This window comes from Dipodomys merriami, unplaced genomic scaffold (genome assembly GCF_024711535.1).
Source record: "Dipodomys merriami isolate MVZ:Mamm:240054 unplaced genomic scaffold, mDipMer1.0.p SCAF_3, whole genome shotgun sequence".
NCBI classification, from domain to species: domain Eukaryota; kingdom Metazoa; phylum Chordata; class Mammalia; order Rodentia; family Heteromyidae; genus Dipodomys; species Dipodomys merriami.
Window position 1 is genome coordinate 72,786,504 of NW_027204492.1, and position 15,850 is coordinate 72,802,353.

At 42.1% G+C, this 15,850-nt stretch overlaps 1 protein-coding gene across 3 annotated transcripts in view; it reads right to left on the bottom strand.

Annotated features, from left to right (window-relative positions):
- The window catches only part of Snx12 (sorting nexin 12), a 45,790-nt gene extending 30,268 nt beyond the window's left edge, over positions 1-15,522 (bottom strand). For 2 of the 3 annotated variants that reach the window (XM_070040279.1, XM_070040278.1), the window contains exons 1-4: positions 15,238-15,522; positions 7,515-7,610; positions 5,942-6,066; positions 5,330-5,420 (exon numbers count right to left, since the gene is read on the bottom strand). In XM_070040279.1, the coding sequence (XP_069896380.1) occupies positions 5,330-5,420; positions 5,942-6,066; positions 7,515-7,610; positions 15,238-15,402 (477 nt within the window). In that variant the 5' untranslated portion in view covers positions 15,403-15,522. Of the gene's footprint in view, positions 1-3,537; positions 4,940-5,329; positions 5,421-5,941; positions 6,067-7,514; positions 7,611-15,237 lie in introns of those variants that run through there. The other variant, XM_070040280.1, reaches the window with a different exon arrangement.
- Between the last annotated feature and the right edge of the window lie 328 nt (positions 15,523-15,850).

The window sequence follows — 15,850 nt, forward strand, 5'->3', positions numbered from 1 at the left end:
TGCCTAGTCCATGAGTTCAAACTCCAATACCAGCAAACACAAAACTTTAAAAATTAAGAAAATGAGTTTAAGTCTATTTACACTGAGGAAATTACCTCTCTAAGACTCAGGTTGTGAGGGCCAATGGATTCAGTACAGTGGTTCTCTAGTTGATCAACCTGGGAAGGTCTATGGAGTGAAATTGTACAATACAGGATATACCTGACCGAAAGAGTAACCATGTAAATGGCGAAAGTTTCTGGATCTGACATTTCCTGTTCTCTCTGAGGAACTTAATACAGAGATTTAATTCAAAGAAGATCTTCACAGCCACAAAGTGGCAGCTTCTAAGCATCTCCAGATTCTCCAGCAGCTCCTACTGCTGTGGTCTTTCCTGTTACCACCGTGAATCTCAAATCCCGTGGTGATGCTGATGTTGACACGATGGGTATCACCGTAATGCCCCATTCCCTAGCCCCCTATCCCAGCTCCCTAAGCCAAGACCTCAATGGCCAAATTAGGAGGAAGACTTCAGGCTGGACCTCCCTAGCTGCCAGAAAATCTACTATAACGTGAGACAGGTTAGGTGGGAACCGTTACTAAATCAGCCATACAAACACCAAAGAAAATGGCTGATAGCTTCAGGAAATATTTTTTTTTAATTTTTTATTGTAAAGATACTATACAGAGGGAGCTTCAGGAAATATTAAGCTGGTCCTCAGCTTTCAAAATTGCCATTGGTCTTTCTTTCCAGGAAATAAGCAGGAACCCCTATGGCCTGCCTCTTAAGAAGCCAATTAGGAGAGGGTATAGGTTTCCCACTCTACCAACTGAATATTTGTTGGTTCATTTCTGACTGACACGTGGAGCCAACCAGAAGAGCTAATATCTTGCAATTTAGCCCATTTAAGTCACCATCTCAGTCTTGGCCCCTATCTATTTTTTTATTAATAAGTTTTTGGGTTTTTTTTTTTTTTTGGGCCGGTCATGGGGCTTGAACTCTGGGCTTGGGCGCTGTCCCTGTGCTCTTTAGCTCAAGGCGAGCACTCTACCACTTGAGCCACAGCAACACTTCCTGGCCCCTACCTTTATTCCCTCCCTGCTTGGAATTTAAGATTTGGATTCGGGCTGGGAATGTGACTTAGTGCTAGAGTGCTTGCCTAGCATGCATGAAGACCTGAATTCAATTCCTCAGTACCACATAAACAGAAAAAGCCGGAAGTGGTGCTGTAGCTCAAGTGGTAGATTGCTAGCCTTGAGCAATAGAAGCTCAGGGACAGTGCCCAGGCCCTGAGTTCAAGCCCCAGGACTGGCAAAAAAAAAAAAAAAAAAAGATTTGGATCCGAAATAATCAAAGAGGAAGTCCAAGCTAAACAGACTGTAGCCTCAAAAATCAAAATTAAGTTTTCCCAGATCTGCTTGTCAGTCTTGCTCTGGTCTTGGCTGAAAGTAATGCCAATGTGGGAAAAGGAATGAATGGTCATGGGACTGCCTCAGATGAAGTGTCTAGCTAAGTGTTTCATTTCCCTCCAAATAAGTGAAGTACTATATTTTTTGTATAAGCAAGGCAAAAGAGATAAGAGGAATGAGAGGTTGGTGAGTGGTCAGGAAGGGACTAGCAGAGAACAAGCTAAATTAGTCCCAAAGAGTTTATATTTTAAAAGTAAACTTTGAATACTATGATGTATAAATGGAAATAACAACCACCTATCCTTCAAGCTATAATTAAAAGTATTATCCAGTTTTAGGCTCTAGGACTTAGGGACATGTGAGGATCTTGGAGAAATTTCAAAAGTATAAAGGTAAAAGGGTTAAAAAATGAGACAAGTGAGGAAAATTTAGAACTGTTATTGTGTCTAAGAGAATATCATGGGTGACTCAACAACCCTCAAGGATATGAAGAAATATCCATTCCAGTGAGCAGCTGGTCTGCATTTCCACAGCACAAAGTAATTTTACTTAAATTATTACCCCAGATATTTCAACATAGAAGCATCTACCTAGGATACCTATGATACAAAAGCTCCTGAGAAGCCTGCTGTTGTTTACCTCTCCCACTTTTACTAGCTCAACTCCTAATCTTAAAGAATGGGACAAGGTCGATAAGGCATCTTTGGAATGTGAAGATATAGCTTTTTTAGGTATAGCTATGTATAAAATGTTTTGTTAGCCTGTCTCTCAGATTCCAGTATAAGATTGAGCCCTTCTGTGCTATGAATAAGGAGGATTCATTAGTAGTAAATATTTAGATTTGAGTGTAAACTTTAATTCCTTATGAAAGAAAACTATGCTTTGCCTCAAAATAGATGGATAAGACAGCTTGGATTTACAGTCCTTGCAAGACCTAGTTACTTTGTTAAAATGGCCAATTTCACTCCAAAGAGAAGGAATTTAACTGGTCTGATACTAAAAGAGAGAAATGAAAAAAGACTGGATAATTAACCAGGTAAGTCTGAGCATCTTATCTGAAGTTGTGTCTGGCATATTTTGTCTGGTATAGAAATCTCTTTTATTCCAGACTATGCAGAAAGAGAATGCACTTGTATTTTACTAATACCAGCCACCCTACCCAAAGCTAGCTTTTATCACAGAGCTGGGCATACAAAACTTAACTAGCATTTGTTAAACAAATGTCATCTGACCAAACCTTTGGTAATACTTTATTTCATAGCTACTTTTTCTAGAATCTCCTGTCCATTTTCTAATACTGCTGCCTAAAAAGGCTGTATCTCTTTCTTCTTCCTTTCCCTTGTTTCATAGTAACAGCTATTTTTTTCTCATTCCCCCAGATCTCTTTGGTCATCTCATTCCTCACCTACCAAAAGTCTCTTAACTTCCTTAGTGTAGCTATCCCTCTTCTACTTAGTACCAAATACTGCTGTTAAGTCATCTTAATTTCCTTATTGTTCGGACACATCATGTTTTATATCTTCTTTTTCATACTGAACTTGCTTTAATTTTCCAAATGATGAAATGCCTACCCCCCTCATTCCAACCTTTCCCAAAACCACCTCTGTGTAAAACATCATTTCAGAATACATTGGTCAGATGAAAATATCAACTCATCAAAAGTTTCGGAGAGATCACCCACTTTTCTGTGTACATCAAATCAGTTTGAAAAATAACAAAATGTCAACATTTTGAAAGAAACAGGGTCTGTTGGTGGTGTGTGGGTGTGTCAGAGGATGAGTGTGTTACGTACACATATTATATACATATACAAACATGTATAATATGAATATATTCCATCTAAATTAGCACAAGTCTGCAGCTCAAAACCAAATATGCTAAATGTGATCCAAACCACAGGTACTGTATGTATGGCTGCTTCCTGTGAGCAGATGCTTTACAGCTGTGTCAAAGTCAATTGCAAGATGCAAAAAAAGGATAGATACAAAATAATCACAATAGACAGGATCTACTTTTTTTGTAATGTCAATGCAAAACTTACTTTTCATCTCAAGACACTGGCCATGTTATATGACTTATGCACAATACCCAGCATTTCCACAACACTAAGAAATATTAAATTTACAACTTAAGGAGAAAAACAGAGGCTTGCTTCACAGTGGTTTAATATGAACAGAGTTGAATATGACATTGTCTGACAGAAGAACAGTTTGCTGAATAAAAGCCCTAAATCAGAGTATATATACATAGCAGAGATGGGGCCTTAGACTCTCAGCATTTGTGCACAATGAAAAGAGGAAATTTTTTTTTAAAAAAGTCTGTAACAGAGGATACAAATCATAAAGGCAGCAACAACGCCAACACTGGTGAGGTGGGAAAGGGAGCAGAACGCCTCTCTCTAGCAGCTGCTTAGCCTCTGGCATAGGCTCAGCAGCTGGAGAGATGATCTGTTTCATAGAACCTCAATATTTAGATGGGTTCCAAATCCTACATCAAAACCCAATCCTAATCTCTCTGACCAGGGTCACATCAGAATCAGCAACCCTTTCCCCCAGAAACTACTCCAATACATGATAGAGAGTCTAAGCAAAGAGCCCCAACCTTCACATGGCACCAAAAGTTTACTTGCTCTCATCTCACCACTTTGATGGATAGCATGCCCCAGCAAACAAACCACTCCCAAACACAAGTCTAGGATAAATACCAGTCTCAACTAGCTGCTTTAGCCTTTGTAAAATTTAGGAAATCCATGCCCAGGTGCTAGCCTGAGTTCAGGTTCTGGGGACAAGGCTGGAGTTCCATAGGAAACAAGTGCAGGCAGTTCAATAACCCTGTGACCAAGCTGGGGAGGGCAGCTAATAACTCTGGCCCCCGAGCCCCATTCAACAGCTCAAAAGTGCTTAAAAGAAATCAAGAGACTGTGTGGTTTGTTTGTGTGCTTCGGCCCTTGGGAGAGCACTGAAGGGATGGAGAAAGGGAGAATAGAAGGAGGAAAGTGGTGAAGTCCTTCCCTCCCATCCAGGGGAACCTAGAACATGATCTCCTCCCACCATTCAGGGGATCACCTGACAGTGATGAGTTATCTCCACCCCTCAATCCGTCAAACCCACAAAGCTAACCCCTAAAGTAGAAAGGGCCTGGAAAGGAAGAACTGTTGGTCCATATTTACTCACCCACTAGTGAGGAAAACTAGGCAGCCAGAGTAGGGAGCCACAAAGGGAGGAGGACTAGGCAATAGAAGCTCCCCTACTGCCCTATGGCTTTCTTCTGACTCTGTAGCAGCCATGATGAGGGGCCCAGGAAACCCGCACACGTTGTTCTACACAACAGACTGCTTAAATTCTAGTATAACTGCCATGGAAAGCAACATGGGAGAAAGGTAAAGCAGCAAAATAAACTCGAGAAAACTGGGAGCAGGCCTAAAGGAAACAAGGAAAGCCTTAGGGTCTCTACCACCTTCTCAAAAAGGAAAACGTTCATGCAGGTAGGAAAGGCAGGGTTTGTTTCTCTTTTTGTTTTGTTTCTCCCTGCTCAGCGGTCCTGGTTAAACCTAAGAGTAAGAAAAAAATCCCCTGGACTTGCAGCATCAGTATGTATACAAGTACTTTCCAGCAAAGCCCCCCTCCCCCACCCCGTTAGCCAACTGGCATGGGTAAATACCCCCAAAGTTGCCTTCCAGTCCAACTCCCCACCTACCCCCCAATCCCAAGCAAAGAGCAACTGCCTGTGGTTTCCCACCTCTCCTCAGAGAAGAGGATCCTAGCAGAGTGCCCACATGGTATGGTCAGGTACCAAGGGGCACAATGCCAGACAGTCTATCAGGCCAGGGGATGGGTAGCCAACTTCAGATCAAAGAGAGAGAGAGGCTTAGTGTAAAAACCAATGTCATTTCAGCAGGAAAGTAGAGGGCAAGTGGTGACAGGGGCTTCTACTGGCGCACCTTCCCAGGGACGTAGTTCCTGTCAATTGCCTCTTCCTGCAGGAACATGTGTAGGCAGCGTTCATTCTGAGCCAGTGGGTGCCCGGCAATTCTATAAAGAGACAAGATAGTTATCAGTAGTATAACTATCAGATGGACAGCAGTTTGGAGTTGGGAGTAAAGACAAGGTCAGACCTAAGGATTGAGCCATTAGAGGACAGAGCAGTGAGGTACCACCTAAAACCTAATATTATATAGAGGAAGGAGGATTGAAGGACAAGGGAGGGGAGTCCATAGATAAAAGCATTAGCATGCAATGCTCTTTCAGGATCAGACATCCAAGACCAGAACTCAAAGGTATGGAGTTTTACTATCTACTCAGTCCAACACACAATCAGAACCACAGGACAGTATCCACTATGAAAAAATGGGAGGGACAAAGACTAAGGAAGACAAGTATCCTGACAGAGAATGTAGCTCACAGGTAGAATGTTTGCCTAGCATGTGCAAGGTAATTTAGTAACCAGCATACCACATACACAGACACACAGACACACAGACACACAGACACACACACATACACACAGTACAATGGCAAACATAGCAAGTGGAGCCTCCAGGAACTTGGCTTACTTATTAATAAACTGTTCAAGGCCCTGCCTCCTTTCTTCAATGAATGACTCCTCAAAGATCCCTTCATCTCCTCTGAAAGGGAGCTGCCGCTTTAAAGCTTTCCCAGGCAGTGGTGGTACTACAATCTGCAAAAAGACACAAATTATCAGCCATGTAGGAGAGGGGAAGAAAGGGAATGAGACTGTAAATTCCTGTACAGCTAGTGATAAAGAGGGGGGTGAGACTGATTTTAATACATTGTAAACGTGTGGAAAGAGAACAATGAAATCTTCCCCTTACATTATAACTAATGAAAGCAAATTTGAAAAAAATCTCTAGATACATAATTTCTTATTAAGCTATGTACATACCATTCACCCTATCCCATGGTCAGCAACTTTCAAGAACTAAGATCTTAGAAGATAACCAGGATAATTCAGACTGATCCAATTCTGTCTCAAAAGAAAGGAAATAGCTAGGTGCTGGTATCCTACACCTATAATCCTACTAGTCTGGAAACCAGCTAGTCAGGAAGCCAAGATCTGAGAATTGAAATTCAAAGTAGGAAAGTCCATGACACTCTTATTTCCAATTATGCACCAAAAAAGCTGGAAGTAGAGCTGTGGCTTAAGTAGTAGAGCACCAGCCTTGAGCAAGAAAGCTCAAAGTTATCGAAATGAATTCCAGGAAATGGAAACAAGAGGGTTTTTTTCCTTTGAAAAAAACAGAAGTTCAGGGACAACACGTAGGCCCTGAATTCAAGCCCTAGGACTGACAAAAAGAAAAAGAAAAAGAAAGGAAATAAACTTCAACTAACCCTCACTTTCCTTAATAATCTACTACCATTCAAAAATTTAGCTAGACCTTTGCTGACACTCTTTCCTTCTTGTTGCACCTACTGGACTTAAACTGTAATAAGACTTTACTAGCTACTAAGGGAAGTAATACCTAAAAAATATCCTAGGCAAACACTGCCACACATGACCCCAGTCACTGCCATAGGCACTGTATCCTCAGCGTCTTCAGGCATTGTCACATGTGGCCTTTAAAGTAGGCAAACTGTATATTTAATTCCACTTGAGATGTAAAATACCCCCAGGGAATTTGGAGACTTAGTAAAAAGAAAAAAAGAGGATGTAAACTAATTAATAAAGTTTATAACAATTTTAAAAACTGTCATAACTTACCTCTTTCAAGTTTCAAAGTGTATGCCCCAGATTCAATATATTGGAATTTAGTAGATGTGTGATCATCTTCTCTATTCCATACAAGCTTTTACAGACTGTGATTTTGTTTTTTATTTTTTTGCCCATCATGGGCAAAAGATATTCAGGGCCTAGATACTTCCCTGAGCTGTTTTGCTCAAGGCTAGTGCTCTACTACTTTAAGCCAAAGCTCTACGTCTGGCTTTTGGAGTGGTTAGTTGGAGATAGAGTCTCACAGATTTTCCTGCCCAGGCTGGCTTCAAATCACAATCCTTAGATCTCACAGCCTCTTAAGTAGCTAGGATTGAGCCATCAATGATCAGCCAGACTGTAACATCTTCTCAGCAAATGTGTATTTCTTACTCCAAGGGGAACTACAAAAACTATACCTTACTATCTCGCTCCAGTTCATTTTTCAGCCACTCAAAGTCACTGTAGCGCCGCCGTACACAGGACTCTTTCAGTTTGAAGATAGGTAGATTTGTCTACAGTAAAGAAAGAAATGAGAAATGGTAAATAATATTCAACCCAGGGGTGGCCACCTATCAGAACCACTGTATAGATTTTAATGAAGAAATAGCTCCTATAGGTCTGGAGATATAGTTCAGTGGTTTTAAAAAAAAAGCTACTCAGGAGGCTGAGATCTGATCATCACAATTCGAAGCCAGCCCAGGCAGAAAAGACACTCTTATCTCCAATTAACTAATCAAAAACCAGAAGTGGTGCTGTGGTAGAGTGCTAGCCTTAAGCACAGAGGCTCAAGGACAGCACCCAGGTCCTGAGTTCAAGTCCCACAACCAACAACAACAAAAACTTAGCTAGAATATGAGAGACCCTGGACTTGATCACAGCACCACAAACAAACAAAAAATTAGCTTCCATGGATGATGTCCCTACAACCCATTCAAAAAGCACCAGATGAGTGTCATCATTACCATAAACCCAATCATGTCACAAATGGTTGTAAGTCCCTTGTTGGGTGCTGGTGGCTCACATCTGTAATCCTAGCTACTCAGAAGGCTGAGATCTCAGAATTCAAGTTCAAATCAGGGTGGGGGGGAGTCTGTCAGATTATTATCTCTAATCAACCACCAAAAAGTAGGGAGTGAAGGTGTGGCTCAAGTGGTAGAGTGCAAAAACGAAAACAAGAACTGAGAACTGGTGGCTCAGGTTTGCAATCCAAGCTACTCAGGAGGCTGAGATGTGAAGATTCTAGTTCAAAGCCAGCGGGGACAGTTAAGTTCCAATTAATCAGCTGTAGCTCAACAGGTAGCTCAACAGGTAGAACACTACCCTTGAGCAAAAAAAGGAAAGGGACAATGCCCAAGCCCAAGCCCCAGGATCAACACACACACACACACACACACACACACACACACACACACACACACACACACACACACACACACACACACACACACACACACACACACACACACACACACACACACACAGAAGTCCCTTTGTAGCACTGGGGGTATGTGGCTAAGTGGTAGAGCATCTGGTTCCATTGCTAACAATGAAAAAAAGCCTCCCTTGCTGCTTAGAACTATCCCACAAATAGACTTATCATTTGCAAATATGTGTATAAAAGAATTTTCACTATATTGTAATAATAAATGCCTATCAATAGAAAATTGGATAAATAAACTATAGTATAACTATATAGTGGGATACTATATAATGAAGAATGTGAAATATCTACGTACACCAGTATGGAAAGATATTAAGTGGGTAAAATCAAGTGCAGAATAGTGTGCGTGTGTATGAGTGTACATGTGCATGCACATGTATAAGCTTGCCTGTATGTGGATATAGGTGTATGTACTTAAACTAATAACATTTATGAAGATACTAGTAATACTGACTGACTTTGAAGAGTAAGACCAGACAAAAGAAAGACATTGTTCATTGTACAACTTACCACGGACACATAATTACATTTTTTGTCTGTTGTGGGGCCTGTCTGAACTCTGGGCCTGGGCTCTATCCCCCAGCTCTTCAGCTCAAGGCTAGTACTCTACCACTCGAGCCACAGTACCACTTCAGGTTTTCTGGTAGTTTATTAGAGGTAAGAGTCTCATGGACTTTCCTGCCTGGGATGGCTTTGAACCATGATCCTCATATCTCAGCATCTTGAATAGCTAGGATTACAGGCATGAGGCACCAGCGCCTGGCCATTTTTTCATTCTTTTGACTTTCTTTTGCAATACTTGGGAATTAGCTCAGGCTCTCATGCTTGCTATGCAAGTGTTCTTCTATTGAGTCTTGTCTCCAGCCCTCACATGATTTTTTTAATTAAAATAGTGACCAAATTTTATACATCTTTATAATATTTTTTTTAATTTTTTATTGCAAAAATACCGTACAGAGGGGTTACAATTACATGAGCAAGGTAATGAGTACATTTCTTATTAAGCATTGTAGCCTCCTCCTTTGTTTCCCCTTCCCATCCCTTCCCATCTCCCTTCTCCTGCCCCCCCCCATAATAATTTTTTAAAGTGACCTAAAAGCTGCATATGGTGGTGCATGCCTATAATCCTAGCACCCATGAGACTGAGACAGGAAGGTGATAAATTTCAGGCCAGCCTGGGCTACATAGCCAGACCTCGTCTCAAAAAAAAAAAAAAGAAAGAAAGAGATAAACACCTCCAAGCTATGCTTCATTCTGTTTTTCCTTCAGATTCTTTCCATTCTTGAAGTCCTAGCTCAACTTCTCATTTCATCCAAAACATCGTTTCTTACAACACCAGCTGGATATTGTGGCCTACCTCCCCCAAACTACTCTTACATTTACACTTTAATACTGCTTGACATGGTATTGAATTTGGGGTGTTTTTTTTCTTGGCACTAAGGCTCGAACCCAGAGCCCCAGGAACTCCAACTTAGCTCTGTTTTTGTCGGTTGTGGGGCTTGAACTCTGGGTCTGGGCACCATCCCTGAGCTCTTCAGCTCAAGGCTAGTGCTCTACCTCTTGAGCCACAGCACCACTTCTGGTTTTCTGGTGGTTAAAGGGAGATAAGTCTCATGGACTTTTCTGCCAGGGCTGGCTTTGAACTGTGATCCTCAGATCTCAGTCTCCTGAGCAGCTAAGATGATAGGCGTGAGCCACCAGCACCCAGCATCAAACAGCTTTTTTGTTCAAGGCTCTACCACTTGTCCCACAGCTCCACTTTCACTCTTTGGTGGTTAACTAAAGACAAGAGTCTCATAGACTTTTCAAACCTCAATCCTCAGATCTCAGCCTAACTAGCTGGGACTATAAAAGTCAGCCACCAGCACCTACTAGGTTTTTAAAATACTACTGTAGCCAAATGCTGGTGGCTCAACCCTGTAATCCAAGCTACTCAAGAGGCACAGATCTGAGGATTGTGGTTCAAAGCCAGCTTGGCAAAAAAGTCCATGAGACTATTTTCTCCAAAAACCACTAGAAAATCAGAAGTGGCATTGTGGCTCAAAGTGATAGAATGCTAGGCTTGAGCAAAAGAGCTCAGGGATACCACCCAGGCCCAGAGTTCAAGCCCCACAACTGACAAAAACAAAAAACAAAAAACACTACTATAATATGCAGTTTGTTTTGTCTACCTAACTACTCAAGATCTCATCAAATCAAAAACCATGACAATGTCTAAATTACCAAAATGCAAAGTTATCAATACTCAATTACTTAATAGTGATCCTATAGATCTTATTCTTCCCTTACCTGCAAAAGGAAAAATTAATAGCCATTACATAAGTTGGTTGACAATAGTTTACTTCAGATATAAATGACTTATTTTTACATATTAAACACTGAAATGATTTCTTAGGCTCCAGTGAAAAGAGGAACAAACCTCTGGCAAACAAAAAGCCCTGATTTGCAGTCCTGTCTAAAAGTTCTAAATAGAAATGGCCTATCACCTGTATTAATACAAACAATATTTCCTGCCAGACAATTCAGAGCTATGGATGGGTAACAAAAGAAATTAGTAATTTTTTTGTTTGTTTTTTGTTTTTTGCTCGGTCAGGGGGCTTGAACTCTGGGCCTGGGCACTGTCCCTCAGCTCTTCAGCTCAAGGCGAGCACTCTACCACTTGAACCACAACACCACATCTGGTTTTCAGGTGGTTAATTGGAGATAAGAGTCTCACAGACATTCCTGCCTGGGCTGGCTTCGAATCACAAACCTCAGATCTCAGCCTCCTGAGTAGCTAGAATTATAGGCATGAGCCACTGGCACCTAGCTAAAAAATTTGATTTTTTTCCTTTGTCTATACTGCCTCTTGGCAATAGAAGAGCATCTTGGAGCTCTGTTGGAGATTCATACATTCTTCAGTTCATCAAGCTTTACATTCCTCAATTCTGAATATCAACTTTTCAGGATCCAGTTCTGGTATAGGCCATCAAAAGCTAAATAAGGGCTGGGAATGTGGCTTAGTGGTAGAGTGCTTGCCTAGCATACATGAAGCCCTGGATTCAATTCCTCAATACCACATAAAAAGAAAAAGCCAGAAGTAGTGCTGCAGCTCAAGTGGTAGAGTACTAGCCTTGAGCAAAAGAAGTTCAGGGACAGTGCCCAGGCCCTGAGTTTAAGACCCAGGACTGACCAAAAAAAAAAAAAAACAGCTAAATAACTAGCCGGGCACTGGTGGCTCAAGCCTATAATGCTAGCTAGTCAGGAGGCTAAGATCTGAGGATCACAGTTTAAAGCCAGCCTGGGCAAAAAAGTTGTGAGACTCACTTCCAATTAACCACCAGAAAGGCAAAAGTGGAGCGGTGCTAGTGGTACAGTGATGGCCATGAACAAAAAATGATCAGAGACAGAGCCTAAGCCCTGAGTTCAAGACCAGGACACACACACACACACACACACACACACACACACACACACACACACACACACACACACCCCTAGCCAGCTGACGTTACACACACACACACACACACACACACACACACACACACCCACACACACACACACCCCTAGCCAGCTGACGTTACACACACACACACACACACACACACACACACACACACACACACACACACACACACACACACACACACACACACACACACACACACACACACACACACACCCCCTAGCCAGCTGACGTTAGTTACAACCTACACAGGATCCTCAAGGTCCAAGGAATGTTAATGGTTGAAATGCAGTGAGATACATGTAAAATAGTATTTTATCATTGAAACTGTTCTTTAAGAGAATAAACAAGAAACTGGAAACAGTGGTTACTTAAGAAAAGAGAATCTCTGGAGGGAAAGGATGGAGAAAGATTTTTACAGCATACCTTCTGTAATATTTGCATGTACTAACTGTTCAAAATCATCATTATAGAAAAATTCTCAGAATTCCAGAAGAGGAAAAAAGCCCTTTAGTATCAAGTGATTCTAGATGTCTATCAGGGTTCATTGCATATACTGGGATCCCTAAACAGTCGGACCTCTATTATTATTAGGCTTTCACAGAAGCTAAGAAAAGACCAACTAAAAGAAAAAAAAATATTAAGTAGATTCTTACACAGACAGATCAATCACTGTCATTTTGTGTATTACTCTTTTGACCCACAAAAATGCTATTGTTTCCCTTCATCCTCAAGATGGTGACAATAATGGCCTTTCATCTCAGTCACCTAAAAAAGAGACTATTACACATTAGGATAGCCCCTGAGCATCAAGCTAGAAATCATATCAAGAAGCCAGAATTGAGGATCCGCTCTGACCAAAACAAAACAAAAAGGAGCAAAGGTGAAGTCCACAGGAAACTAACACATGTAACATATACATATACATACATATATATATATTCACGTGAGGTCACCGTGACACTTCTCCAATTCCCCCACAATGGAGGTAGGATTACTTCTTGAGCAAAATGAAACAGAATAGTTTCAACAATATTTAGTCTGTGCAGGTAGGGGTTTGAGTCAATAGTAGATGGTGTACTTGGCATGCATGAAGCCTGAAGTTCAATCCTGAGCACCACACACACACACAAAAAAAAGAAAACGAGTTTAGCAATGTTCCCCAAAATGGAGTTTGGTAAAAATACTAAAAGCCTACACAGCCATATAAATGAATGCAAACAATACAAAAGTAACAAAACTCACAGAAAAAGGAACTTCCATGAACTTTTACCACCATTATACAATTGGAAATCATGGGAAAGGGCTGATGAAAGAAAGCTTCATGTAAGTTTTGCACACTCAAGATCTGCAACCAATCCTTGACACTTAGTAGACACTATGTTGGTCTGTTGTTAGAATACTTGAAGTACAAGGCTATTTGATTCACAATCCCTGAGACTTTTAGAGAACATTAATACACAAAATGACAAACAGCACAGCAGAGAGTTATACACTGAACTTTTGCCCAGGCTCCTTTAGGTAATTTAAGTTCTCCACTTCTAACAGTTCCCTGCTTTTATCATACTTTGAAGGACCTAAATTCCATACTTCTCCAAAGAGAGGATTTCAGATAACTCTTAGCTATGTGTAAGACAAATGTTTCTCATGTTTTGCTATTCACTTTTCTTTCTTCAATTTGGACTTTTGCCCAACTTGAATTTGGACCTCATCACTCAATGAGGTTTCAAAGCACAGATGAGAGATAATACTCTTCCATTCAATTCATTCACTAGAAAATGAAAACACTGGGCTGGAAAGGCGGTAGTATGGTTGCCTTGCATGCATGAGGCCCTGGGTTCGATTCCTCAGCACCACATAGCAGAAAAAGCTGGAAGTGGCACTGTGCCTCCAAGTGGTAGAGTGCTAGCCTTAAGCTGAAAAGCTGAGGGACAGTGCCCAGGCCTCATGACCAACAAAAAAAAAACCCACTATATATATTTACTCTTTTAGGTCTTCAATGATGCTTGAGCAGCATGTATGTTATCCATAGAGCAAATCCTGGCTTGCTAACCTGAGAAGCAAATGTAAGAAAAACTAGAAAATGGTGCTTTCATTTCTTAACCTATAACCAGTTCAACTAAGAAAAAAATCTGCAAACTATGTACTCTATCTGCACAGTCCATCCTTGGACTGTGGACTAAGCACTAGAGAATAAAGTCCTCTGTAGTACACACTGGAAGAAGCCACTCCTTGTGCAGTACTGAAATGTCATGGATTAAGGTATGTACAGACCAGGGACAGAATCCAAAAGGTTAATCTGGAATGGAAAAGTCAAATGGTCCTTCATATACAGAAAATCCAAGTAAGAGCTAGTAACTCCTGAAATAAACATTCTAAATACTTCAAATCTAAAGGATCAGCACATGATGAGAGCAGCAACTGACAATCCGCCAAGTTCAGTGCAGGGCCAGGTTTCGGTGAAATACAGCCATTGTGGTACCTGAGGAAACTTAAGCATAAAATATTTCTCTCATGATGGACTGGGTGACATTGATGAAGATGTATTGTACTCATAATTTGGCTTGTTGATTTGAAACTCCTTTATAGAACTACTTAAAATGTGTATTAAAGTACATAAGTAAAATAGTTCTCTCCTTTAGATGTTAATTCAAGGAAGTACTCAGTTTCAAGGAGACTCCTTTTCTATTTCGGCCCCCACAAACCCACTGTTTTCCTTTCCTGGAGTCTAAGTTCCCTTTAACCTAGAGGCATTGCTTAAATGTATCATCCCAGAAAGGCCTCACTGGGAAGAACCTGGGCCTTCCTGCCCTCCCTCTTTAGACTAGCCAGTGTAACCTAGTTTAGTTATGAGACCCGGTAATATGTCGCCGTGGCTTTCCATCCCCCATCCCCAGCCCTTTTCCACCCTCCCTTTCCTTACTTCTATCAGTCATGACTCCTATCTACTTGAATTCCTCACTAATCTTTGTCCATCTTCCCCACCCGGTCCAGCCATGCTTCACTTCTTTCTCATGGGAACTTGTTTTCCGTCAAAGCCCCCACCGTATGTTGTCCCCCTGTGGAGTTTTTTTGTATCCTCGGGCCACAGATGAGTCTGAAGACCTCTCGCCAAACCTAGTAAGTCCCTAACTCCCAAATGACCCCTTCAGGCGTCTTCTCCGTGATAAGTTGTCCCCATAGCAGCCTGACCCACCCCCACTTCACCCCCCCCTCCTCCCTCAGCTGTCTCCCTCACCCCGTGACTCACCCGCATGCGAACCTCATAGGTGGTGAAGCGCGCGCGGCCCACGCCCACTGTCTGTGGATTAAAGATGTCGATCTCCAGGAAGTTACTTGGCGGCCCATAAGCATCAGTCAGGTCCTGCGGCTTCGAGTTAAGGCGCCGAGTGTCAGCTACAGCCGTGTCCGACATCTTTCCGAAGGAGAGACCCGGACCCGGGAAGGGAGGGGGGACAGAGGCCAGAGGCAAGAGCGCGCACGGCCCCTCCCGCTTGCAAAATAACCAGCCAACCCACAGATGGCGGCGGCGCGCACGCGCAGGCGCGCCCACACAGCTGCGCACGCGCCTGCCGCCAGGCCGGGGCCCTGCGCGCTGAATAATGACTAAGCTGAGGGCTGCACGCCACGTACAGAGGAAACCTCATCCAGGCTTCCGGGTAGTGATGGTAGCTGCCCTGGAACCTGCATCTCCAATGCACACCATCCAATACCCACAGAAACACCACAGGCAGTCTCCGCCAATCCTCACTGCTCAATACAAGAAATTGTCTCCGAAAGTCTATCAATCAGTCGTGGGCACTGCCCAGCAAGCAAGAATCTTGCTGTGATAGGCCAAGGCCCGGTGACCTGAATTAATCGCA